This window comes from Dicentrarchus labrax, unplaced genomic scaffold, assembly GCF_905237075.1.
Source record: "Dicentrarchus labrax unplaced genomic scaffold, dlabrax2021, whole genome shotgun sequence".
Lineage (NCBI taxonomy): Eukaryota > Metazoa > Chordata > Actinopteri > Moronidae > Dicentrarchus > Dicentrarchus labrax.
In genome coordinates, this window is record NW_026136710.1 from 16,558,610 (window position 1) to 16,584,514 (window position 25,905).

A 25,905-nucleotide genomic window follows, 5' to 3' on the forward strand; every position below is an offset into this window, starting at 1 on the left:
AATCACAGGTTTAATCCTGAGAATAGCAAGGACCACTGGAAGTACTAAAAGAGAGGAACACCCACAAATAAAAGGTTTAGTGAAAGAAAAAACAAATAAAATCAGAAACAAAACATTACAATGTTTCAATAGGGATTCAAAAGATGGTACTGATTTTGATATTTTGTCTGGACAAATATATTTACTGTGCGAGATTAGTTCTCCAACATGTTTTTCACAGTTATGAGTTAATAATATTTATGCGTAAACAAAAACAAAATTCTGAAAAACAACTTTGGGAAACTGTTATTCAATGGAGGTACAATATATAAAAAGAGGATTTGATCAGTGTCGTCTGGCATCATGCAGAGAAGGTTTTTATCGTTCTGATAATACCTTCCACCATATTAAATCTATCTGAATGCCCTAAAAGACCCACTAATGCGATACATCTGTTGGCTGTTAGTGAGATGGTACACATATGTTTTTTTTTATTATTGTAATGAGTGATTAAGTGGTTAAGGATAACCCTCTTATCTGATTATAACATATACATTTGAACAGAAATAATAGGGAGGATAGAGTTGATATCAAAAAGAGAGAGCAGTATTAAAAATATATATTTTTTTAAATAAATAAATAAAAAATACTATGGGATAAATATAGGATTTTAAAGAGTAGAAGAAGTTGCGCCGATTAAGCTGCAGGGGACAGCACTGAGCTCATAGAGAATAAAACCCATTTTCAACCAGCGAAGAAGAAAACCAGGAGGTGCTGTTGGTAAAGGTTAGCTGTGCAGTTTGTAGACTTTCTAAACATATAAACATTTTACAGTTATTGTGCCGTTTTAGCGATTAAAACCGCAACGTGTTTTATTAGCAGTGAAGTTGTGCAGTGTACGGAAATGAAGAGTAACCCGCTAAATGAATGCTACTAGCTAACGTTACCATTAATGCAGCTCCAACAGTTTGAACACAACAGAGAGCTAAAAACATTAGCCATACATGTTTTGTTATTTTGCATATATTGCTGTATAGTATTTGTATAATTAATTGTATGAGTATAATTTCCCTCTGTAATTAGTTTGAGAGACGTTAGCTGTAAAACAGGAGTAGGTGCAAGGCCATTGTGGCTAACTGGGGCACTTAAATACAATGTAGTCAGTGGGTAATGTAGTTTATTATTATTGGTTATTAATTACTCTGTTCATGCTTCTGCAGTAATGATGGTTTCTGTGTCCATGGCTTCACCAGTACATCAAATAGAAATAAATGTATCCTTCCACACACATTTCACTTCAAATCTGCCTGACAGTTCAATGTGTGTGTGTGTGTGTGTGTGTGTGTGTGCTTTTTGGATTGGTATTAAGAGCATTAATTGTACCTTCGCATTGATAACTACATGACAGAAATCCAAGCATGTCTAAATAATAGGGGATCACTCATTCACAGAGCAATAAAATACAATCCCCAAATCTGTATTCTAGGCAGGAAGTCATAAAGTATGGGTCCAAACGGGTCAATAATCCTCTCAGTTTGTCCTGATACAGGTTTGAACAACGCAGTAATCTGATAAATTCTGCCACTACCGATGTGAATTATGATTATGAACGTATAAGCTCTACAATAATACATTATTATAGCAGAATAAGCTTTTTTAAACCGAGCAAAGCTCCATTTACAGCGGACCTCAGTAATATTTGGCAGTTTAGAAAAACATAATCAGACACTGCACTCCAAGCAGCTCTTATCTAACAGCGTACTTGGTGGCTGCCGGTTTTAGTGAGGACTGAAACCTGTTGAAAATATCTTGTGTTGATTATTTGCCTGTTTTCATTCAGAGTAAGAGAAAGTAGAATTTCACTAACCAAAAGGCAATGAGCATTATTGTTGTGTAAAAATATATTCCTATAAACAATGTCGAAAAATGTTGAGTGTAAGGAGGCCAAAGGAGGCCAAAGCAGGGCATCTGTGTCATTATGACCATATGTGTCTCTACAAGCTATAAAGCATTTTCTAAACCATCCATCCTCCTCTGCAGCTCTCCAGCATGGCGGGCAGACGTGCTCTGAAGGCGGTGCTCATTGACCTGAGTGGAACTCTACATATAGAAGACATGGCAGTGCCCGGGGCACAGGATGCCCTAAACAGGTAGGAAACACCCATCAGACTAGGGACAGGCATAAAATTGAGGGTCTGAACGTTTCTGTGTGAATGAAACATTGTCATGTAGTCAAGTGGGAGCTAAAGGAGTTTCAAAAACAATATTGCTGCCAGTCCTTTGAAGCACAGATATCTTCTAGGACTAGTGCATCATTCATTTTCTTATTATAGATTCACATGAATTATAAATGTGTTTTTAACTGGCTTAAAGTTTGAGCTTTGGTGCTGTCAGGTTACGGCAGGCGTCTGTAGCTGTGAAGTTTGTGACCAACACAACAAAGGAGAGCAAGAGGAACTTACTGGAACGCCTGCAACGTCTCAACTTTGACGTTAAGGTAAAAACAGCCAAAGCCCTATTTCATTTAGTCCAGATTATTTATAATTAATTATTATTGTAATGTTGGAAATAAACTACACAGAGAAAAGGGGTGTGCTCCTCCTGCACTGATGTTCTCCTAAACAAGCAGCTATATCTGTATTCCCCGAAAAGTTAGGAAAAAAGGCGGCACTGCAGAGGTAAAAATCTGTTTTTGACCTCTAGAGTGGCACCTTTTTTCCTGACTTTATTTTCTAAAATAAACTCCATTCTGCAGGAAAAAGAGATCTTCACTTCACTGAGTGCAGCGAGGAGTTTGTTAGAGCAGAAACAACACAGACCGCTGCTGCTGGTGGAGGACAGCGCACTGGAAGACTTCACTGGTACGGAGCTGTGAGTATGTGTGTGTGTGTGTGTCTCTCTCTCAGAGAGAGAGAGTCAGAGACTGTGCATCAGTTGTTTAACTGTTGTAATTTTTATTTCCATTTTTATTGCTTTTGAAACTCATTTGTTTCAGCAATCAAATCAAATAACCTGAAAACAGCCTGAAAAGGAAAAATCACTCGTTAGATATGGTTATTATTGTTCATCACACACTCATTTTCACCACCTTGGTTTATCTTAACCACCATTTTTTAAAAGGGTTTGTCAATGTTACCTAAACCCAAACAGTGACAATATTCAATGTTGAGCATATCCCTCAGTTAGAATAGTAAACTGACAAAATAAATATTACATAATTATTATCACTATTTGCCTTACTGAACAATGTATTGTATATATATCATTACATTCTATATATTAATTAAATTTAAAACATTTAGAGCCCATATAGTTTACTGTGACCAACAATGGAAATGCATCAGTTTAAAATTAAACGAAGAAATACAACAATTTGTGAATCTTTAGGTGTTTGTAAGTAAGTTACTTGCTAAATGAATAATCATATCAAGATTAAAACTGATTAACCACTACTACTGTATATAATAGTAATGGTCTTTCCATCTCCAGGTATTGACACATCAGCGCCAAATGCTGTTGTCGTTGGACTCGCTCCTGATCACTTCAACTACCAAACACTCAACAAGGCTTTCAGGTGGTAAACTCATTCCAAAGACACATTCTTCGGTCAGTCACAGAACATTTGAGTTGCACTAATTGAAAAGTTTTCCTGGCAGGTTAGATAATCTAGTCTATCTAGTCTTATAATAATAACTCCTTCTTTTTCTTGATTATTGTCTTTTCTAAATACAGCCTGTTAATCATGTATATTTCTCCTCAGAATGATTCTGGATGGAGCTCCTCTCATCGCCATCCATAAGGCTCGGTACTACAAACGTAAGGATGGTCTGGCCCTCGGTCCCGGGCCCTTTGTGACGGGGCTTGAGTATGCCACGGACTGTAAAGCTACCGTTGTGGGGAAGCCGGAGAAGACTTTTTTCACACAGGTCAGAAAGTGATAGTTTTACATGTTTTCGCCTTTTTACTCTAGTAGGAAGAGGCTTTTGTATTTAATGTATTTTTTAAAGGGCTGTAATACACCTCATGATGCTGTCATCATACATTTCTGACTGTAGAGTCCATTTTTAGTCAGATCTATGTATTCCTTGAGTGGTTTTGTTTCATTTTATTGGTATTGTCTGAATGTATTTTATGCTGTTTGTTATGAGGCCTCTGATTTTCTTTTGGTTGTTTCCTTAAACTAGGCTCTGACTGATTTAGGATGTAGCCCAAATGAAGCTGTCATGATAGGAGATGTAAGTATATCATGTCAAGTACATTTTCAATATTTAGTGGAGGCACATTTCTATACACAACGGCACGGGGAGTGTGGGCTGTTATTGGGAGTCAATACACTACAAAAAGAACTTTATTTTTAAATATCATACAATATTCATTGAATGTTTTTTTTTTTTGAACACCGAAAAATATGAGTCAGCTTTCCTTCTGTTGGAACTTCCAGTTTTTTTGCTGATGTTTTCCCACAGGACGCCAGAGACGATGTGGGCGGGGCTCAGAACGCAGGAATGTTGGGAATTCTGGTCAAAACAGGTAAGAACAAACTTCTCCCTCCAGTTAATTCTCATCTCTCCACCAGTTTCATTTATCCACTTTTCCTTCTCTACACAAATTGTGGTGCTTTTACTCTTCCTCATCTCTCCATCTTCTTCTGTAATGTCATCATTATAACCTACATATCATGGTATTTTCCCTTGGATCTTAGCTACAGCATATACTAATCCAGTTGTGATGTTTATTGTTGTTTTTGTGGTTGACATTCTCTCCTGTCATCTCTCAGGTAAATACAGAGAAGGAGATGAGAATAAAATCAACCCTCCTCCCCACGTAACATGTGACAGTTTCCCAGAGGCTGTCGAACACATTCTGAAGAACCTGCTATAAGCTACAAGTAACAATAGAATCTTTCATTTGCACAAGAAAACACTTGAATTTATAATTGTTGAAGACTGTTGGTGTGGTAAGAAGGCAGAACGTTATTAAATGACTCCCCCTCATCCCCCAAGATTAAGATAAACTAACCATTCTGTAATCATTGTCTGATTGTCCCAAAATCAAAGATATACTTTTACAAAAAAAATGTCCATTTGAGTGTGGGACTACTTATTCCCCCGCATTTCGGAATCACCCACCACCTGTTGCCATAGTAAGAAAATGTTTTGTCATTATATTACAATGTATAAATATAAGTTTGAATGAAAAATATTCAGCTGGTAACTATTGTTTATTATTCCATTGTGCTTATGATCATTGTACAGATAAACAAAATAAAGAAAGACTCCATCAAAATTATTAACACTGGCTCAGAATATAAAGTTTTCAGGTTCTTGTTCAGGAGGTTTGTATTTGCACATTATTTCACTATTTTGGTTTTCAGTGTTTGTCTTTTTCCTTTCACCCATGTCACTAGAATGAGGCTAAAAAAATCATTTAGGAGGCAAAAACGATGCCTAATAAATGTGCAGTTTGGGGACATTTTTAATTGACTGATTTCAAATGACATCGACCAGAAGTTGTATGATGGGGACACAAAGAGTTAATTATGTTAAACTCACTAAAGGTAATGATGCAGGCTTTTGGCAGGCATGTTTTTGTAAGACTGTTTAAATGTCAGGGAGTGTATTGTGTTATTTAAGAAAGCCTTAATAAAGAGCACAATCTGTAACAGCAATAGGTCAATTTGTATACATCAAGACAAACACTTCAGATGTACTGTAGTGTTAGTATAAAAGTCATTTTTTCTTATATTAAAATGTGTGTCAGACAGACTCATACTCCTTCTCCCAGGCTGCGTATCTATCCATCAGGTTTCGGGCCGAGGGTTTGGTGTGCGCGATAACTTCCAGGAAGTCAGCTGTTGTCACAGTTTCCAGCTGGATGGCAGGCATGTTAGTGTCTCCTGTAACACAGAGTCTTAGTGAGGCTATGATGCTTTTACTCAGGAGCACTGGACAGAAAACATGGTTGCTTTAGGGGGGTTAAAACTTTATGCCTGTGTGTGTGTTTTCCTACCGTCCTGATGTGACTCCAGTGCATCAAAGATCTTGCGGACTGGTCTCATGGCAGCCTCCTTACACACCAGTCGTATATCAGAGCCCGAGTAACCCTCCATCCTCTAATATACACACACACACACACACACACACACACACACACAAACAGGCAGATGAGGCCTAGCTAGAGATTTTTATTCAATCCCAAATCTTAAACATGGAAATTATTAATATAAACATGACAAAGAAAATGTGAAATAAATATGATAAAAACACAGGGTTTTTTTTTTTAACACCTTCGCCAGAGTTTCATAGTCCAGCTCAGTTTGTAGCTCCACCCCTCCTGTGGAGCTTAGAGGTGGCAGCCAATGAGAGATCATGGCTTGGCGAGCTGGCGAGGAGGGAAGACTAACAAGAATCCTCTTCTCCAACCTCCTCAGCATGGCATGGTCCAGTTCCCTGAGAGAAAAGCAGAAACAGTAGAAAGCATTCAGGTCACTTCTAGTTCAGATATCCTGAATTATATGTATTTTTCATCCATACTATTTCATTTTTGACAAAAAATGCACCCCGTTTGAAGAATTCAGTAAGATAAAACATTTTGTTCAACTCTATGTATTTTGGGCTGCAAAATAACTAAATGTATGTTTGTTTGTTTAGTTCATTAAATATTAAATATTGAAATCATCTCAAGCCAACACAAACTGAGTTGAGCCAATAAAACACAAAGAAAGATACAGCATAAGGGAGTGTCTGCAATTTACGTCTGTCTTTCATCTCTATTTGCAGATATGATGGCAACACAAATGCACCGATCAGTTGTGGAATGTAACTAAGTACATTTACTCAAATCTGAGTTACTTGTACTTTAAGTATTTCCATTTTACGCAACTTTATACTCTACTCCACAACATCTCAGTGGTAAATATTGTACTTTTTACTCCACTTTGTTTTTGATAAATAATAAAGATAAAGTGTTACTGTATTGATTGAGGAAATTCTCCTACTTCTTAAAATATATAAACTATTTAAAACTTGTCCTGGATTATCAGAAAAATGCATTGTGACAAAGCTGAAAACGGCTGTTTGTATTGTTGTTTATAAGTTGACTTTTTAGGGATAAATGGTTCTCACAGGATAGCAACGCTACAAACAAATGAAATTAAAGAATATGACGCATTGCTATAGATTAAACTACCCAACAGTAAAATGTGAGTAGCTCCTTCAGCAGCAGACTGTTACACCCACGGTGTAAGAAGGAGAGGTTCCGCAGGTCTTTCATCCCTGCCGCTGTCAGACTCTACAAAACCTGATCAATGTTGTAGTTTCTGTTTTTCCAGTTACCACCATACCATAGCTATACCACTTAACCAGAGTTTTTTTTTTCTATCTGTATTTATTTATTTCACTTACAATGCTGCTGTGACAAGGGAATTTCCCCGTTGTGGGATTAATAAAGTAATACAACTACAACAACTTAATGCAGCAGTAGTAATACAGAAACATACAATAGTAAAACCCTCAGAGGGACCAATTATCTGCATTATGAATACTTTTTCTTTTGATACTTTACTTACTGAAATTTGCTGATAATACTTCTACTTGAGTAAGGTTTTGAATGCAGGACTTTTACTTTTTTCAGTGTGGTATTGCTAGTTAAGTAAAGGATATGAAAGCTTCTTCCATTACTGATTGTCATTATCACTACGAAAGATAAAATACTTTCTACATATGTGTTGTGTTTTTAAATTAAAGTGTTACCAAGGCAGGTTGGAGGCAGCCAGTACAAACACCAGGTCCTCTGATTTCGCCAGTCCATCCATCTGAACCAGCAGCTCAGTCTTCATCCTGCGACTCCCCTCGTGTTCTCCTCTGAAAAGAGACATCCGTTTGCTGTTGCACCAATTTCTATTACCACCTCATCAGTCAATCACTGCTCGTGAGTTAATAGTAACTATTATGGTAGTAAAACTATCTTAGTGCAGAATTACTCATTTAAAAAAAAAAAAATTGTAAATGTAAAATGTACAAATGTCTGATGTAAAAACATCCAGAAACAACCAATCTGCTCAAGCACACTCTAGGTAAACAGAGACATTGCGCTGTTTCAGGGAGTGAACCACTAACCTCCAGCACTGGGGAGAAAACATTCCCATTTACCACACTTTCTGGTTGAGCTCACCCTATGCTGTTTCCTCTCTGGCTCATCACTGACTCCAGCTCGTCCAGAAAGATGGTGGATGGAGCGTGGTACCTGGCCAGCTCAAACAGAACCTGCAGACATGTAGATACATAGATTTACAATAAATCCAAACACAATGTGAGTAATATATGTAAGGTCGTTTTTTTCTCCTGATTTGTTGCATTTGGTATGTGTGTGTGTGTGTGTGTGTGTGTTGAAGAATAGCCTACCCGGACCAGTTTCTCAGAGTCTCCTCTCCACTTGCTGACGATGCTGGAGGCTGAGATGTTGAAGAAGGTCGTCTTACACTCTGTAGCCACGGCCTTGGCCAGCAGCGTCTTACCCGTACCTGTGTGTATGTGAGTCAGATGGTTTTGAGACATGCATGTCAGGAAGAATTCCAAAATGTAAGACTTAATAAGATTCTTTCAAATAGGCCTCTGATTAAGTTTTTCGTTAATCAGCAAACCTGACAAAGATTTACAGCACTGGAGGTCTTACCTGGGGGGCCATAGAGCAGCAAGCCCTTCCACGGAGACAGGATGCCTGTAAACAGCTGGGGGTACTGTCAAGAGAGGGAGAGAGAAGTCAAATATGAAAACTACAATACAGACAAAGCTTAAGTAGATCACATTATAACTCAATATAAGAATAATTTATGGCTGCAAACATATTCTATTCAGCAAAAAACATGCAATACTATTCTTTGCAGACCAATCAGAAGATGAGCTGTGTGCAAAGAAAACAGATTTGCTTGATGTATGGCTGACTCAGTGCTGGAAATACCACATACCACGAATTAGTCAGAACTTCAGGTGGCAAACAAGAGGTTGAGTGCAATCACCAAACTGACCTTATACCCCAGAGAATGAATAATAATGGAGACAGAAGTTAGGGATTGTGGGAAGGTGGAGGTAGGGTGTTATTCAATAAAACAGGCCAGCGGAATAGAGGATAGACACATCAGTCCTCATCTCCGTCTGTAAATGTCAAGAGGATGCAGACAACCTGATTTGTTGTCATCATATCCATGAGAGAGGCCCAGGTGATGATGATAGAAGCGTGTATGTATTTTCCGTGTGTGTGTGCCCTACGGATGTGTTTATATGATTTTGTTTTGTATGGGCAATCTCTGTATGCTGTAGCAACGTGTATGTGTGTGTGCGTGTGTGTGTGTGTATCTTTGTGTGTGTGTATATTCCTGCCATCCTACCTATCTATCCATCTGTGTATGTGTGTGTTACCATATTATCCCAGATATAGATTTAATGTCAGCCTAACAGACTGGCCTGACCCTGCTGCCCTCCTTCTCTTTAAGCCCTTTAAAGGAGATGTATTCAGAATCGAAGACGGGCGACCGGAGCTGAAATACCAGCGTGCCCAGGCAGCGGCCGTACCTTAATGGGATAGACGACGGCCTCTTTGACTAATCGCTTTGCGTCCTCCAGGCCGATGATGTCCTCCCACCGCACATTGGGGCTGTGCAAATAGATGTCCTTTAGGGGTGAACACACACACAAACACACAGAGTGAGGGATGCATGCGGAAGATATCAGCTAGAAATGTACACACACACACACACACACACACACACACACACACACACACACACACACACACACACACACACACACACACACACATTAAGCTTGTGTAAATAGGTGTCCTTTAGAATGAAACATCAGATAAGGAAAATAGATAGAACCTGGGCCTTCATTAATACAACAGATCAATTCATTCACAACAAAGCTCTGCACTGCTCTCTAATGGACATATTCGGTATCGCATAAATCACTGACAGCATACTTTCACATTCTGTCAAAAATCAGCTCCTCTATGTGTTTGTTTTGAAGCATGCATGCTTCTTGTTTGTCAGCGTTTGCAATATAGTATTTAAGTGTGTGTGTAGTACCCTGCTGATGATTGCAGCCAGTTCTCTCATTTCACCGCTCATTCCAGAAAAGCCACTGAGGGGCTTCAGCAGCCGTTCCTGCAACACAGCATAAAAATCTGCATTATTGGTGGCCTTGTACTATAACTAGTTTTACTAATGTTTGACTTGTTTGTATCTCATGTATTTTATGCCATTAAAATGTCTTAACAAGTACTCAATTTACACTTGTGCCTGATTTACATGAGGCTCATCATGAGTTTTTTTTTCTTCCTGTTTTGCTCAGAGGCTCCAGTGTAATTACCATGTGGTCTGAGTCAGTGCCAGATCCTTTTACAGCTTCATAGATTGAGCCCTTGCCGTCAGTCGTCTAAGCAACACAAGAATTTGACACATTTAGGTGAACATAACCATAGTAAGTACAAAACTGACAGCAATGATTCAGTTTCCAATTTCGTTGAAGAGGTGTTTTACATGTTTATTTGTTTATGTGCATGCTTTGGATTCATGCTATTTATGTCTACCCCAGCATATACAGGGCTGGTTTAGGTAGTAATGGTTTCTTTTTTTATGACATAAGAAGAAATGTCTCCATAAAAGTGACAAAATACACAAAAACTGCTTCTATCATCATTGAAAATGTGAGAGATCATTTCTATGTAAACATCAACAATGACAAAATTCTTATTTGATTATGTAATTTGTTGATCATTTCTAGTTTTACTGGATGGGGGTAGTGTAATTAAAATAAAAGTAGTCCATAAAAATCTATCACTTCGTCTATAAATAAATCACTCCCCAGTACCTTTCTGTTCATGGCTGACTCCCCTGCTAGTCCATTTCTGATGGAGGAAACGTTGAGACCAAACTCTGATGACTCTGGAGGAACAGAAGAGCCATTCTCCTGGAAGAAACACAGTCATCAGGACGTCAGAATAATCCCTTTTAATTTGAATATCCTGATCATTTTTGTATCTTCTGTGTTTAGTGCTATACATTAGTATGTGAACTGGCAGCTGTCCTCTTGGCTGCGTTTCCAGACTGCGGGCTCTGGGATGGGTTGATTTTGGGAAGAGGCTTCACAGCTGGACAGGGACTCCTGCTGGACATAGAGAGACACAGAAGACATCTTTCAGTGGAAGAGGTTAGGAATCCACCATCACTGGTAAAATTTTGTATAATATTGTCAGCATGTACAGAAATTGTATGACTATTACATCCTAAACATGAAATAAAAAGAAAGGTGTGAGACTCACTTCTTTACTCCACCACTTCTTGCAAATTTGTTTTCACCTTGACATAAAAAAGCAACAGAAAATATTGACCATAATTGAATTTGACACATCCCACTCATTCAGAATTTAGCAGCAAATATATCCCATTGAGCAGGAGAACTGATTTCAATGTAATGTTTTAGCAGTGGTTATATACCTAGTTCTGCTGTTCTCCGGATGAGTTTGGGATATCTCTGGAACTTGACGTAGTGATAGCTCTCGTACTCCATCAACACCATCTCCAGATCGATGTTATCACAAACCTCGAACCTCCTCACACCTCCATTAGTCTCCTGGTCCAAGGCCAGTGCTGCAGCCACGTAGCTGGCGAATGGACACAAGCGAAGAACTCACACACATGCACGCACATTGGAAAAGGTCAAAAAGTAACAGAAACGAGGTCAACTATGTCTGCTGTGAGAGCCAGAGGAATCCAACGTGATTTAGTTTTGATGCGTTTTGTTGATGAATTGCATGTAGCCTATAAAGTCCAACACTTTCCATACAGGCACACACACACACACACACACACACACACACACACACACACACACACACACACACACACACACACACACACACACACACATATTGCCTTCTGCAGGCTTGTTACTATAAACCCAATATAAACTGACACAGTCTTTATATTACAGTTACACAAATACCTGCTTCTTCAGTAACATGTATTATAGTCATTGTAAATTAATCCTTAAATGTAAGTATTTCATACTGTTACATCTCTGTTCTTCTACTTGCCACTGTGGCCTAGGTTGCAACATCACGACTCATCAATAGCTGTCCTGTTCAAAAATGTCTTTGTGTACAGCAAACAAACCCAACCTGCGCTTTTTTAAGAAACTCTAGGCGAGATGACCATCTGACTGCTGAAGAATGTACAAACACCATACAACATCCAAATGTTAAATTTCATACTGACCCTTGCCCCAGCAGGTGTTGGTAAATGAGGATGAGGAGGCTCTTCCTCCTCATCTCAGTCCTCAGCTCATCCTGTTGGACAGCAAACACAGAACACTGTCAGAACTGAGACTCAGTAGCACTAATGTTTCCAATCATCCAAAGTTTGGTTCAGTCCTTGTGTGGCACTATCTGTGGTTGAATTGTAATTTTTCTTTACTTGAAATAGCAGTAAATGGATAAGTGGAATAACTTATAATAACTGATAATGATAACTTATATGCTAAATACCATGCAGCCATTATAATAATAACACCTGTGTTTTAGTATTAGTTATATTCTAGTTGCCTCTCCTCTCCTGGTGGTTTACACATGTGGAGAGTATCATAGTGTGGAGTACTGGGATGGGATGGGGAGAGAGAAAACATACCAGCAGGGGGAGACAGATTGCCACCACCAATGAGCCACCCGACTCGGTAACTAGGCAACCAGCAGACGCCGATTAATTGTGGCTCTGATGCGTGCAGTGCTAGCCTGATTAGCCCAACGGCTACAACTGAATTGTGAAAGTTTGGCTGCTGTTTGCTTCATAACGTAACGTTATACGTAAAATACAATAGCCTGGCCCTGGATACACTTTATGGTAACTATAACGTTAGTGCCATCTGTTAATGTGGCCAACCAGAGGTAACGTTATCTTTACGCCCCTCTCCCAACTAACGTTACCACTGCTAGTTAGCTAAAAGTTGTTAGCTTGCCGACAGCTGTGCGTCAAACCTGCTCTCAAACACAAGCAACCAAAACTCCCTCACTCACCGCCTCCCGGGCTTGATGGGCGATTTTCATAGATTGATATGAGAGCTCCATCATGATACTGAAAGGTCAGTGAGTCTGTCTGTCTGTCGGTTTTCTGAGGTTGGTCAGTTGTTTCTGAAGCCGAGTTTTTGTGAGGCTCTAGTTTTCCCCTCGGGGCTACCGTACATCCAGGTGTAATGTTACTCTATCCGGTCTCTCCCCTGTGTGTGTGTGTGTGTGTGTGTGTGTGTGTGTGTGTGTGTGTGTGTGTGTGTGTGTGTGTGTGTGTGTGTGTGTGTGTGTGTGTGTGTGTGTGTGTGTGTGTGTGTGTGTGTGTGTGTGTGTGTGTGTGCACACTACTACACATGATGCCTAAATTATGAACCAGGGAGCTTGTATTTATTAGCAAAATAAGGGTAAAGTACTTCTATTTGGAAATGTAACGTTACATAATTTATTCTAAAGTATCCAATAAAATAGCTTTTCAAATTCTTCATTACAAAGCCAAGTTAAAGGGGGAAATGCATGAGATAAGGTGTGGTTGAGAGTTGTGAAAAAGAGGACCTCTGCCTCTGGTTAAGATTTTTTTAATTTAAATTATTAATTTAAATAAATATAGTGTTCCCAATAATTAAAACTGGCAAGTCTAAATAAACTATATTTAAAGAACAATAACCTATCTGATTGTCTTGTAGTTCTACAGCACATCACAAAGGCATGCATGTTGATATTAAATACAGAACTCCAGCATTAGCAGGTAAATAGCACTGCTGTTGTGATATTCAAGCTCTAGTTGTTTTACACACATTTAAAATATAACCGCAGCCACATTATGTTGTGATGTAAACAGATTTAAATATCAAGTGGCTCGATACTGCATATGTCCACTAGAGGGCAGGGACGAGCTTTGTTGTGAGTAAATGAAGCTATGTATTAATGAAGGCCCAGGTTCTTTTCATTTCCCTTATCGGATGTTTCATTCAGAAGGACACCTATTTATGCAGGCCTAATCGCACTAGGATGCATGTTAGTGTATGTGTATACACAGACTGCCTTTCTGCTAGTGTGACTGGGGATCTTGTTCTGTATTATTTTATTGTTTGTATCCATCTTTTGTATATATTTTTTTCCACTTGCATCCATAACTCTGTGTTTGTGTTCACTCCTAAGACATCCATTTTCACAGGAGGACATCATCGGCCTGGAAGACACCGAGCTATTAGTCAAAGAGGCCGTCGTCTATCCCATTAAAGTACGGCCTCTGCCTGGGCACGCTGGTATTTCAGCTCCGGTCGCCCGTCTTCGATTCTGAATACATCTCCTTTAAAGGGCTTAAAGAGAAGGAGGGCAGCAGGGTCAGGCCAGTCTGTTAGGCTGACATTAAATCTATATCTGGGATAATATGGTAACACACACATACACAGATGGATAGAGGGAGGACGGGACATCAGAGTGGATATACAGTATATAATATAAACACACACACATACAGGCTATGATATGTAGAACATGTATAAAAAGTATGCACTTCCACACACTCTCACACACATTTGAAGTAAAACAAGCAAACACACACCCACCTGAAATACATACACGCTTCTATCATCATCACCTGGGCCTTTCTCATGGATATGATGACAACAAATCAGGTTGTCTGCATCCTCTTGACATTTACAGACGGAGATGAGGACTGATGTGTCTATCCCCTATTCCGCTGGCCTGTTTTATTGAATAACACCATCTGTTCATGCAGCATCCCTCCACCTACCCACAATCCCTAACCTCATCTCTATTTTTATTAACTCTCTGGAGTATATAAGGTCAGTTTTGTGATTTCACTCAGCTTGTGTTTACCACCATAAATAACCCATATTGTTTATTTGTTTGTATGATTTGTTTTTCAGAACGACAACATCTGTGATGGAGCACATACTGCCATTAGAAGTCACTGAGATGTAATACACACTGGGATTATAGCCTTCTGGGTTGAGTGGTGCTGAAAACCACTGTATGACTTTTAAGGCCCAGTACAGGTGAGTTCTTTGCAATTGATCTTGATTAAGTGTGCATGTAGAAACAGGTAATAAACCAGGCTTGTATCATTTTCCTTCAAAAACATTTATTTCCTCTGGCACTGTCAGTTTTCAGCTTTACCTTACAGTAAATTGCACATTTCGAGCTTTTAAGGGTTTTTTTTGCCATCCATCCATGAGACCATGCTGTTACTGATGCATTTAAACCAATTACCTCCAGTGTAGGGTAGTAGAGTATAATACAGTATAATTAAATCCCATATAAACACTATATGTTACTCTGCTGGTTCAGGCATCAGTCTGAAAATAAGGCTTTTTCATCTGAAAAAGGTTGAAACTAGGAGTTGGTGGATTCAGCAGCAGTTTACTTGTGCAGTACAATTCCAAGTAAAATACACAAATGATAACTCTCAATGACAATGTTTTTTCTGCTCAATGTTATTCTACAATGTAGAGGCAGAAGCATGTAGATAGTGTTTTGTTTTTGCCCTGTTGGGCTAGTGCAAAGTTCCAGACAATGAACGCAGGCTGAGACCACTGTAGCCAAGTAGTCTCACTTACTCAGAGCACAAAATGATTCAAGTTTCTCTCTGCAGTTACATTTTCAAAATGATTGTACCAACTCTATTTAAGCTCTTAAAGCTCTCTGAAATATTTCAGATGCAGTTTACAAATTCAGTCCATCCCATTAAATGAATTAATGAGATGTGTACATTACAGTATAACACGTCAGAGGTCTAAAGTACAGAACAGCAGTGCTTTCCTTCCATCTACTTAGCCACATAGAATTACATTTCAAAAGGCCCCCCTAAATTTCTCCAAAGACATATCTGTGGATGTTTACCAGCACCACAGTGTGTACAGTATGCGGTGTACATTTTGTACTTTATAGTTTGAAAATAATTTGTATGGCTACAAATGTGATTAGATTTAATGAATAAACCTCTGCCAAAAATGACTGAACCCTTACACATTAAGCCTGTACTTCTTGATGTTGGTTTCTGTGAATGGTTTAAGTTAGATCTTCGTTAAGAACCTCGTTTACTTAGAGTCCACATGCATATAAATATGGAATAGGTATTTACTAAGAAAATAGTGCTTTTGGCTTTGCTTTATATAATTCAATCTTTTTTTCTAAAGCCAAATTGCATTGCATATTTGTTTTTAATGTAATTCCTTGATCCCTACAATTGACGGTCAACACCAAGTTTTCATATCACAGCTTCAGCATTTTAATAGTCAGTATTTATTTTTATAAGTGGTTGGTTGCTAAAAGAGTCAATACTCAAAAGCCTGGTAACAAATTATTTCCAGAAGAATCTCAGATTTGGCAAGACTGTAAACTACCTGTGAAAACCGCCGATGAGGCTCAATTCCTTAAGCCAGATCCTATAAAAATACGGACGCCATGTTTTATGGGTACTTAAGACCTCACTAACTGTGTCGGCAGTTTGAGCTCTCACTGTGTAGAGGGCGGCGGGCTACGTCTTGATTCAGAATGACATTTTCTTGGGTGTTAGTATTTTAGTGAGCGGTACAGCCTTTAAGTCAGTGGTAAATGTTGCACTGCTGTTGATGCAGTTTCATGTCACAGGGTAAAAGTGAAAGAGACTCAAACACTTTCTTTTGGACTGTGTTAATGAGGGACTGATCAACTATAACTGATGCAAATTTGAAGTGTCTACAAGTCCAGGTACAAATATGTGAACTTTAAGTGATCTAGCACAGGTGTTTACCCAAATGCTAGATTTTTGTGGTCCGGGGTAAAATGGCTTGCGGTGACAGGGAGAACTTTTGATGTTTACTGTCCTTGCACGGGGGATCCGAGGCCTCGACCGTGCCTCAGAAAACTCCGGCCTCTGTGAGTAGTGTACCAGCCTCGAGCAGCAGACCCTTGACGTAGACGCGTACGGTGTAGAACATTGTGAGGAAGTCCTGTGTGCTGAACAGTGTGTCTGCCAGAGCGAACCCCAGCGTGGAGGGGATAAAACCTTGGCCGTACTCCACCATCCACGTCCCGGCGCTCCACTGGACCGACGTGGCCTCGCCTACACTGTGTACGATGGTGTCACCTGTGGGGAAAGATGATTTGTTGGTCAAAACCCCCACTAGTTCATTCAAGTACGTTTACCTCATTCATTTAAGATATACAGAAAACCATTCCTATAACAGCATAAATTTGCAGATTCAAATGTGTTACCGGGGTAGTATATTTCACTCTTTGTTGTCCCCTCCTTCCACTGTCTGAAGGTGCCGGATATGATGGTGTCAGAAATCTCAGCCCAGTAACGACCTGACAGAACAAGAGAGCAGAGATGGAGTCAAATTTATTTTGTTTCCTACACAGATTGATCACCAAATGCTAAGTTATCACAAGGAACACAAAAACGGCTCCCAAGTATTTATGTGACATGTAGAATACGTAATCACGTACTTCATATTTTGTGTTATTTAGATGGTTCTTTTCTTTCATCAAACGTCTCTAACAACTCAAATATTAACACTGTTGGGACTGATCTTTTCCCATATTGCAGGCCGTTATTCCTCACCTGAGTGTCCTCCTGTGTCCACTGCAGTACCAAACAGCAACAGGTACTCTGTGAGCGAGGCATGGAGGAGACACATGGAGCCCATCCAACCTCCGGCGTTCACAAACACCCACTGCAGGTCCTCGTCTGGCAGGATGTGGCCAGGATACCTACAGTTACACTTTATTAGCTGTTTTTTTAAGAAACACACACCACAACGTAAAACCCTGACCTCATAAAACACACATACATCAGACAAGTTACTGAAAAAAAAAACTGTCTGAACATGGGTCAATCACAATTCTAAAAGTTGATTTGTCACTTTTTTTTTTCCCCTTTATTGGATATAGGACAGCCAGAGATTGACAGGAAAGGGGGGGGGGAGAGGGGGGTGACACGGTGCACAGGGCCACAGGTCGGATTCAAACCCATGGCCGCTGCAGTAAGGTACAGCCTTGGTACATGTGTCCCTGATACAAAATAATGTAATCATTACCTCTTCCTGAGCTCCACCACCACTTTGGAGAAGGCCTGCTCATGGTCCTGTCCTGAGATTGGAGACATTTACAGTATTTAAGGAAGGCAGGGAGGAGGACTACTTGGGCCACGAACAACCGTGTAGATTTACTTCAAACTGCATTTGAGTGAAGTGCAGGTTGGTCTCCACTCGATTTAGACGTAAAACTCTTCATCACCAAACTCACCTGCGTACTGTTTGGCCAATTTGGCGATGTCTTCTTTGTTGAAAACGTACTGCTTGGTGGCCATCCACTGCCGCAGCAGCAGCACGGCCAGGACGGAGACTGCGCTGAACACAAACACTTTAAAAAAGCTTTTGGCTACAGACATGGTTAACACTAAACTAAACAGACAGAGACACAGCAGCGGGTTTGGACTACACGTGGAAAAAGAGGCAGACAGGTTGCTCCAAACACGCCATCAGCAGAGGAGGCGTGGGGTCCAAACGACAGCTTCTTCCTGGTCAGGTGGGGGGGCGGGGAAGGGCTGCTCAGCCAATCAGAGGACGAGGCACTCGCATAAGGCGACAGCAATTTCAGGGTTGCCAGCATAGTGTAAAACCCCCCTTTAGGTTGTTTTTGTTTATTTTGCATAGTTTATATAAAAATAGTTACTCACAAAGATACATTTTGAGAAGCTCTGTTAACTGTGATCATAGTATTATTATTCGGTCGTTTACGCTCTTATTTTCTTACTTTCAGAGCTTTGTTATCACATGCTGATTTATCCGTGAGAGCAAGTTTGTGCTCTGTTGTAAAAAAAAAACAGGAAGTAGGTTGTCTGTGGAGGAGCTGATGGTTCAGTGACTTTACACCAGAGGTTCCCAAACAAGACTGACCGACATGAGCGGCACAAAGGAAGTCACTTTTGATCCGAAAGGTACGGAGCGTTGTGAACTTCATAAAGTTTACAGCTGGTTCCATTCATCCGGGAACTGTAGCTGTGTTGTTGACGTCTTTGCAGAGAAATAATTCCAAGTTAAAAACCACTTACCTTTTCTTGCTAAACGGACAGTATTTACAAGTGTCCAAATAGGATACACTATTGAACTTCCCCTGGATTTAGCACACTATTGCTATCGTCAGCTAACTGTGTCCATTATGTCACCTGCTACTGTAAACGCTTGCAATGAACGTTGATCGATTTATCAAACCAACGTGACCCTTCGTGGATTATTTACCAGCCGAATTTACTTGTAGGTTCTAGAAATCTATGAAATGTCGTAAAAAATGTATTCTACGTCGAAGCGGGCTTTTCCGATATTAGAAAGACCTTAAATTAACACATTTTTCAATGGAGTTTGTTCACATTGAATTTCCCTGTAAAATAAAACCTATAGGTTAGCTGAAATCAATATGTTAATGTGAAATCAGTAAACCCAGGACAGTGATGATGATGATAATGATGAAGCTTATTTGTCAGGCCTGTATTGGCAGTGTGCTTATTGCTCTACAGTCTCGTGACATGAGTTCCTTCTGTTTTTACTGCTGCTGGTTGCAGCACCATCCCCTAGAATCCACAGCTATACCTTCATCCTCTGTGCCCGAGTGCTTTTGGGTGGGTTTAGGTGTTTGTTGCTCATGTGTAGTAACTATAGCATTATATTTTTAGCCATTTTTTTAATAGACTAAAGTATGTATTCTTTAAAAAAGGGAGCATTAGCTGCATCCTTGCTTAGTAACATCCAATAAGACACATCAACACTGACCTCTACTTCAGTGGTTCCCAAACTTTTACATTAAGGGACCCCTTTTCTATCATTGAGTAAACTGCAGACCAGCATATTTTTGGGATATTTCATATTATATTTAATACAATAACAGTAGAGAACAACTGGTGAACTGTACAATGAACCCAAATGGTGAACACAATAACTGCAGGAAGTTTGTGTAAATCATGAGATTGGATGAATTTTGAGTAGATTATTTATTTCCTGTGAATATGGGTTTTCCTGATATTTTTAAGAACTTTTTATACAATCCTCTGTCTGTGTTATGTATTCTTTTTTGGACAAATTTAGTGTTTTCTTGACGCCAAGTCACTGTTCCATTATCTCTTTGGTAGTTTGATAAACATTAGAAAAGTATGCAGTTCAGAGAGTGAAGGCTCTGTGAATGCAGCTTTTGTTCAGGTCTTTAAAGTTTAGATCTTAAATAATACTCTTAACTTTAGTATTTTAGTATTAGTTATAGTTTTCTTCACAGAAATTAACAAAATGCTGAAATGTAGGCCTACTGTGTATACTTTTTAAATTTGCTTACACCCCTTAAAATCAAGAGTGTCTTGTGACCCCCCCCTGTCAAGCTTTGACCCCTAGTGGTGGTCCCTACCTCCAGGTTGGGAACCACTGCACTAGTTGTTAACGCTACAGATAAAGGGGATAAAGTAACCAGTTCATCAGTATGACTTATGTGCACATTCACATGATTAGATTGGTCACTTTTTGGCTCTCACGAGAACCAGCCCTGTCTGTAAGTGTGGGTTTGTATAATACGTCGCCTTGTCTTTTGTCTCCGAAACCCCTCAGAACATCAGCATCTGCGTTACAATCCTCTGAGGGACACCTGGGTCCTTGTGTCGGCCCACCGCATGAAGAGACCCTGGGCAGGTCAAGTAGAAAAACCTCCTGAGGAACACATACCCAGATATGACCCCCGCAACCCACTCTGTCCCGGGAACACGCGTGCAAATGGCGAGGTAAGAACAGGTAAATACATTAATTGAACAGATGCAGGCATGGGCCTACATAACAATGACAGCAAATGGGAGCTTGTTTGTTCATGGTGTCTTTTGAACTCTGGAACATTTAAATTGGTCTCCCAGCCTTTCAGACATAGTATTTACTACTTTTCTCAATGTAACAACTAAAGAGATACCAAAGCTACCAAACAACATAGGTCAAAATACATTCTCTTTTATACCTCTGTGTCTGTATGCTTCTCTCCAGGTAAATTCAGACTATGACAGCACTTTTATTTTTGAAAATGACTTCCCCGCTCTGCAGCCAGATGCTCCAGATCCTGGTGAGTACCATACTGTAACAATACTGTATGAAGTCATTACATTCAGGGGTTAAATTGTGATTTATTATGTGTGTGTGTGTGTGTGTGTGTGTGTGTGTGTGTGTGTGTGTGTGTGTGTGTGTGTGTTTTGTTTGAATTATTAAGACAGAAAAGATTAATAATTTTCCATGGCACAAAATATTTTATTTTAGAGATACTGTCTTGGCACAATAAACTCTTCAATCGTGACTAATAGTGGATCAATGTACTTGTGCCTAAAATGACAAAGAAAATTAATTGTTGAAAGTGTAACACATATTATACAACATATTGAATTTTAAAACAACTTACATTTGCTGTTTTGTTCTTCAGGTTCAGATCAACATCCATTGTTCCAGTCTAAAGCTGCCAGGGGCATCTGGTAAGAACAATGCTTTATGTCACATATTACAGGCAAAATCAATATGTGCCTTCTTACTGTGTGAAGGTTTTACCGTTATGTGTAAAGTATGTGTAATTATTATTATTTGGATTGATGGACCCCCCTATGTGTAATATATTGGAACATGCCAAGGGACTGAAGATTTAATGCTAAACTAAATCTGCTCCAATACATCAAATAGCAACATTTATGTTCGATATTGTACCTGCTCCTTTACCCGTAAAATACAATACTACAATGAGATCAATATTAAACACATAATATAAATGAACATGTGGTTGGAAGGTTAGAATTTGTTCAGGGATGCATCTTAATCAGTGTTCCTTTTTAAAAATGATGATGCATTCAAATTTATGACTAATTAAATCTGAACTGATGAGTGCAATCAGAGCAGTCATGCTGAGGCAACTCTCATTCATTGTTATGATCATCATCATCCTAATCAGCTATTAGGGGAAGCTAATTTTGTTAATCAACGCGCTGCATGCCACCTGTTTTCAGGACATCTTGAACTATGGAAAACAAAATCACAAATCCACACCACACACACACACACACACACACACACACACACACACACACACACACACACACACAGACTAAGATGTGTGTATCTTCTGTGACGCCAACAGATGAGGATGTTTCTCACCACTCCTTTTTATAGGAACTGGATGCTTGAACGTTATGATGACATGGATTTCAGTCCAGTGTTATTCATCCCAGTCCCTTTGTGATAGTAAATAGGGGATGAGAGCTTTCCCTGTGGCCAAAGCTTGCTTATTTTTGGAAGTATCTTCTATTCAGACATAAAATGTGAACCAGTTTTCCGATCTGTAGGCATTGACTGTTGGATTTATTTCCTGTCAAAGTCAGTGGATGGGCTGAAGAGCCAAACACGAGAGCTAATCCTTGTTAGCGCGCACTTACATACAAAGTAGCGTAGTATTTACGGCGTCCACTGAAACCTAAGATGCACACAACCTTTGCTTATAACGTTTTCTTTTTCTTGAAGCTTACATGACTCCTTTCTGTGCCGTGGATCAATAAGTGAAGCTTCATGACATGTGCAACCCACTCACATTTCATATTATATCAAAGATATATGGTTTGTCAGTCTATAGATAACAGTTGTTTTGTTTTTTTTGTATCTTGAAAGACGCTCATCAACAATCCCACATTTCGCGAATCCTTGGATGATTCTGCCTGGCAGCAGAGTTACACAACAACTGAATAATAGATTAAATCAAAACACTGCTGTATGTGCTGGTTGAGAACCGAGCTCAGAGTTTAAATCCCATGTGTTGGCAGATGTTGAGGCTGTCAGTTTTTTCTTTCCAGAGACACTCATAAAGTAATGAAGCAGAGAAACAGCACTGATTGGCGTGTTGCTTTATCTTTGTGTTGATTGTTAAATTTCACTCTATTTTTCTTCCACACAGATTCAGTCTGTGAGTGTTTTTCTTTTTATGTTGTAGTGGTTGTATGCACGTTCGATCAGTGCAATTTTTATTGTTTGTGGTCAACACAGTCTCATGGTCATGTCAGAGAAAGTGCTTACCCTGAAGCACAATTCAGAGATCCAATTAGAGGAAAAACTAAATGGGAAGTGAGATTTTGGGGATTCGGGTCATGGGAGACAAAAATGGGGAGAAATGGGGTGAGGGAAGAGTTGATAAAATTCCTAATGACTTATTATTGTATCACCCTTTCTCATACATTCCCTCTCAGCAGAATGGTCCTAAATTCTGTTGCAAAAGATTTGACAACACTTTATTGTACAGCCCTGATATAATTACCTTGAAAGGAACTGTTCCGAAGATTTGCCCTGGATATGACTGACAAACAAAAATTGAATGAATGTTTGTCTTTCTGAATTTTAACAACGTGAAATCATGCAATTCACAAAAACAATAATTTATTCTTTTAATGGATCCGTAATGTTTTTCCAGTCATTCAAATTTAAGTAGTTTAAAGGAAATTTTCTCTGGAACTCAACAACTGCTTCTAATTTGTAATTCACTGTGTAAGCTAGCTCTTATATAATTCCTGCTTCTTTGAAATTCTTCTTAAATAAATGAATAGGTTCTCTGTGTACTGCTCATAACACTACTTAGTACACTCCATTTGTCTTATTGTTAGGGAGGCACGATATGGATTTATTTTCAGCCGATATGATAACCCATAATTCCCTGCTTCTCATGGCCGATATGATAAGATAACCAATTATTTTGCTCCTCTGTATTTTAAAAAGAAGTTAATAACCTGTAGTTTTTACACAATTTAATGTTTTATATCTCTGTTCTAACCAAATCTAACTGACATCACATTTGATAACACAACAGTAAACAAAAAGTTCTGACTTCAAATGGTAATTTATTTTTCTAGTAATGTTCATCATAAAACATCACAAACATACTTTGTCTGTCATAGAACATAAAGTCTATCAATTGTTTTCGAATTCCAAATAAATTATTATTAATATCAACCAACGATTTATCGGCTGGCATTTAATTATCCAGCTCATTTATAAGAAGGAATATATATATAATTTATATGTCCTGATAATTATTGTGCATCCCTACTTATTGTCACACCAAAATACATACTTCTTTTTAAAAAAAAACTTAGTTTACAAGAAGCTCAGTTAGTATGAAATTAGTCTTTAAGACATTTTTCAACCCACACTGATAAAACTAATACAACAAGGCATTTTTAGTGCGTGTTGGAGGTCTGCTTGCACGCACACACACAACACACACACACACACACACACACACACACACACACACACACACACACACACACACACACACACACACACACACACACACTGGAGTGCCGGGAGCTCATAATACTCATGAACAATTCATAAATACGACCACTGGTTTTGCTCAGAGCATAAACACCAAAGTCTTGTTCAATTATTGATCAGGTACTAGCTGCTCAGGCCCTAAGAAGAGTGTCTGTCAATACAAGTTTCATTTTTCTGATTCTGACTGTCGCGCTGGTATCCCCTGGGTACGATAGGTAAGGCTGAGAGAAAACCTATACATGGACATGGTATCCTCTTAAACACATACACAAACACAGACTGAGGACTTAGACTAACTACACACACTTCTAAACTCTGTATAAAGTGGTTAAAACATAATGACATGGTCATGTTTTTATTTTAGTTTTTTTTTTTCTAGCACAAAATGTTCAGATACCATGATGGATATCTTGAGTAGAAGCTCTGTCCTCAAAAACTGGATGTTCTGACCCCGGATATGTGTCACATGTTCTCAAATCAGTCAGTCAATCCCAGCCTGTCATCTTTCCAATTAATGTAAAAAATATCAGAAGTCTTCTTTTTGCCCATTAAACCCCCCTTTTGGAATGTAAAGCACTATATTGTATTGTTGTTTTTGTTGCACTAACGAGGATGAACTTTTTAACTAACCACTCCATTGATATTTAAAATGATTTAAGGGAAGGCAATAATATAACTGAATTAAATACATTTCACAGGATCAGAATAATGAATTTCAGCCCATGAAAGTAATTTAGGTTAATACTGAAGTTTGGTCAAAATTGTCTGTGATAGTATTTGAGAGCAAAAACATGAATCCGAATCTGCAAGTTGTTACGCTTGCAACCATTTTTCAATTTAAAAAGCCCCACTAAGAAGATCCTCAACCAAAGGTTCAAAGAAAAGATGTCAAAGAATACATGGAGCTATTTTTGATAAGTAGTCTCTAGGAACCTTACAGAGCATCACTTTTACTTTATTAACCAGGCCAGTCCTAAGTACAGTAGACCACGGCCATTTTTTTAATGTATTTTATGGAAAACCCAGGCAAGACAGCAGCTGCAAATTCATGACTTATTAATGACATCCAGAACAACCACATGAAACGTCATAATAAATAATAAAGAAATATAGAAAGAACAAAGACAACGTGAGAAGTGGAGAATTAACTTCTTTTGAAAAGAGTTTTTTTTTTTTTGGATCAGTGCAAGACTAAAACGTTTCACACTTACAGATGCTACTGTCAAAGTGCCAAGAAGCACTGAACCCCCAATTTTACTTTTTTGGGGGGTTTAGCAACACAGGAACAGCAATGCTAGTAGCATGACTCTAGGTATGTTGATCTCCTGCAGACTAAAATACTATAACTATTGACCATTAGATATGGTAAAGACATTCATGTTCCCTGTGAGATGAATTGTAAAAGCTTTGCATTGATTCTGTGACTTGTCATCTAGCACCACTATTTGATCAAAATTTTATTTTAATTGTATTGAATTTTACTCATTACATATTATATATTATAAAACATTACATAACAGTTTTTGAATAAAGTGCATCAGAA

At 38.9% G+C, this 25,905-nt stretch overlaps 4 protein-coding genes across 6 annotated transcripts in view; 2 read left to right on the plus strand and 2 right to left on the minus strand.

Moving 5' to 3' along the window:
* Positions 1-685: 685 nt before the first annotated feature.
* On the plus strand, positions 686-5,268 carry hdhd2 (haloacid dehalogenase-like hydrolase domain containing 2). Of its 2 annotated transcripts, none has more exons than XM_051413086.1 (9): positions 686-765; positions 2,020-2,129; positions 2,353-2,476; positions 2,735-2,840; positions 3,469-3,553; positions 3,740-3,905; positions 4,164-4,214; positions 4,446-4,509; positions 4,757-5,268. In XM_051413086.1, exons 2-9 carry the CDS (start codon positions 2,029-2,031, stop codon positions 4,858-4,860), a joined length of 801 nt encoding a protein of 266 aa, XP_051269046.1. In that variant the 5' UTR covers positions 686-765; positions 2,020-2,028; the 3' UTR covers positions 4,861-5,268. The 2 variants fall into 2 exon arrangements, with proteins under 2 accessions (XP_051269046.1, XP_051269047.1); XM_051413087.1 differs by having other exon boundaries at positions 692-765; positions 2,374-2,476.
* Positions 5,182-13,229, minus strand: katnal2 (katanin p60 subunit A-like 2). Of its 2 annotated transcripts, none has more exons than XM_051413074.1 (16): positions 13,048-13,229; positions 12,254-12,324; positions 11,474-11,640; positions 11,299-11,335; positions 11,039-11,141; positions 10,848-10,946; positions 10,347-10,412; positions 10,064-10,141; positions 9,549-9,647; positions 8,653-8,716; positions 8,382-8,500; positions 8,152-8,243; positions 7,731-7,841; positions 6,266-6,428; positions 5,989-6,091; positions 5,182-5,875 (listed from the first exon to the last, which is right to left on the minus strand). In XM_051413074.1, exons 1-16 carry the CDS (start codon positions 13,099-13,101, stop codon positions 5,736-5,738), a joined length of 1,566 nt encoding a protein of 521 aa, XP_051269034.1. In that variant the 5' UTR covers positions 13,102-13,229; the 3' UTR covers positions 5,182-5,735. The 2 variants fall into 2 exon arrangements, with proteins under 2 accessions (XP_051269034.1, XP_051269033.1); XM_051413073.1 differs by having other exon boundaries at positions 11,039-11,144; positions 13,048-13,228.
* A 1,899-nt stretch (positions 13,230-15,128) lies between these two features.
* Positions 15,129-18,569, minus strand: sigmar1 (sigma non-opioid intracellular receptor 1). The gene is made up of 5 exons (XM_051413089.1): positions 18,292-18,569; positions 18,084-18,135; positions 17,609-17,757; positions 17,260-17,352; positions 15,129-17,131 (listed from the first exon to the last, which is right to left on the minus strand). Exons 1-5 carry the CDS (start codon positions 18,434-18,436, stop codon positions 16,902-16,904), a joined length of 669 nt encoding a protein of 222 aa, XP_051269049.1. The 5' UTR covers positions 18,437-18,569; the 3' UTR covers positions 15,129-16,901.
* Positions 18,570-18,670: 101 nt separating this feature from the next.
* Positions 18,671-25,905, plus strand: part of galt (galactose-1-phosphate uridylyltransferase) — a 28,774-nt gene continuing 21,539 nt past the window's right edge. The window contains exons 1-4 of the mRNA XM_051413081.1: positions 18,671-18,985; positions 20,634-20,803; positions 21,054-21,129; positions 21,481-21,529. Of these exons, the coding sequence (XP_051269041.1) occupies positions 18,949-18,985; positions 20,634-20,803; positions 21,054-21,129; positions 21,481-21,529 (332 nt within the window). The 5' untranslated portion in view covers positions 18,671-18,948. The remainder of the gene's footprint in view (positions 18,986-20,633; positions 20,804-21,053; positions 21,130-21,480; positions 21,530-25,905) is intronic.

What these genes read in the sequence shown, in the direction of transcription:
- hdhd2 (XM_051413086.1), top strand. Translation starts at nt 2,029, where the DNA reads ATGGCGGGCAGACGTGCTCTGAAGGCGGTGCTCATTGACCTGAGTGGA. An exon ending in GTCTCAACTTTGACGTTAAG is followed by an intron (nt 2,477 to 2,734) that starts GTAAAAACAGCC and finishes TCCATTCTGCAG; the next exon opens with GAAAAAGAGATCTTCACTTC. An exon ending in ACACTCAACAAGGCTTTCAG is followed by an intron (nt 3,554 to 3,739) that starts GTGGTAAACTCA and finishes ATTTCTCCTCAG; the next exon opens with AATGATTCTGGATGGAGCTC.
- katnal2 (XM_051413073.1), bottom strand. Translation starts at nt 13,101, where the DNA reads ATGATGGAGCTCTCATATCAATCTATGAAAATCGCCCATCAAGCCCGG. An exon ending in CAACACCTGCTGGGGCAAGG is followed by an intron (nt 11,641 to 12,253) that starts GTCAGTATGAAA and finishes TCCATTCGCCAG; the next exon opens with CTACGTGGCTGCAGCACTGG. An exon ending in CCGTCGTCTATCCCATTAAG is followed by an intron (nt 8,717 to 9,548) that starts GTACGGCCGCTG and finishes CTCTCTTGACAG; the next exon opens with TACCCCCAGCTGTTTACAGG.
- sigmar1 (XM_051413089.1), bottom strand. Translation starts at nt 18,436, where the DNA reads ATGTCTGTAGCCAAAAGCTTTTTTAAAGTGTTTGTGTTCAGCGCAGTC. An exon ending in ATTGGCCAAACAGTACGCAG is followed by an intron (nt 18,136 to 18,291) that starts GTGAGTTTGGTG and finishes CTCCAATCTCAG; the next exon opens with GACAGGACCATGAGCAGGCC. An exon ending in GTGGTGGAGCTCAGGAAGAG is followed by an intron (nt 17,758 to 18,083) that starts GTAATGATTACA and finishes GTGTAACTGTAG; the next exon opens with GTATCCTGGCCACATCCTGC.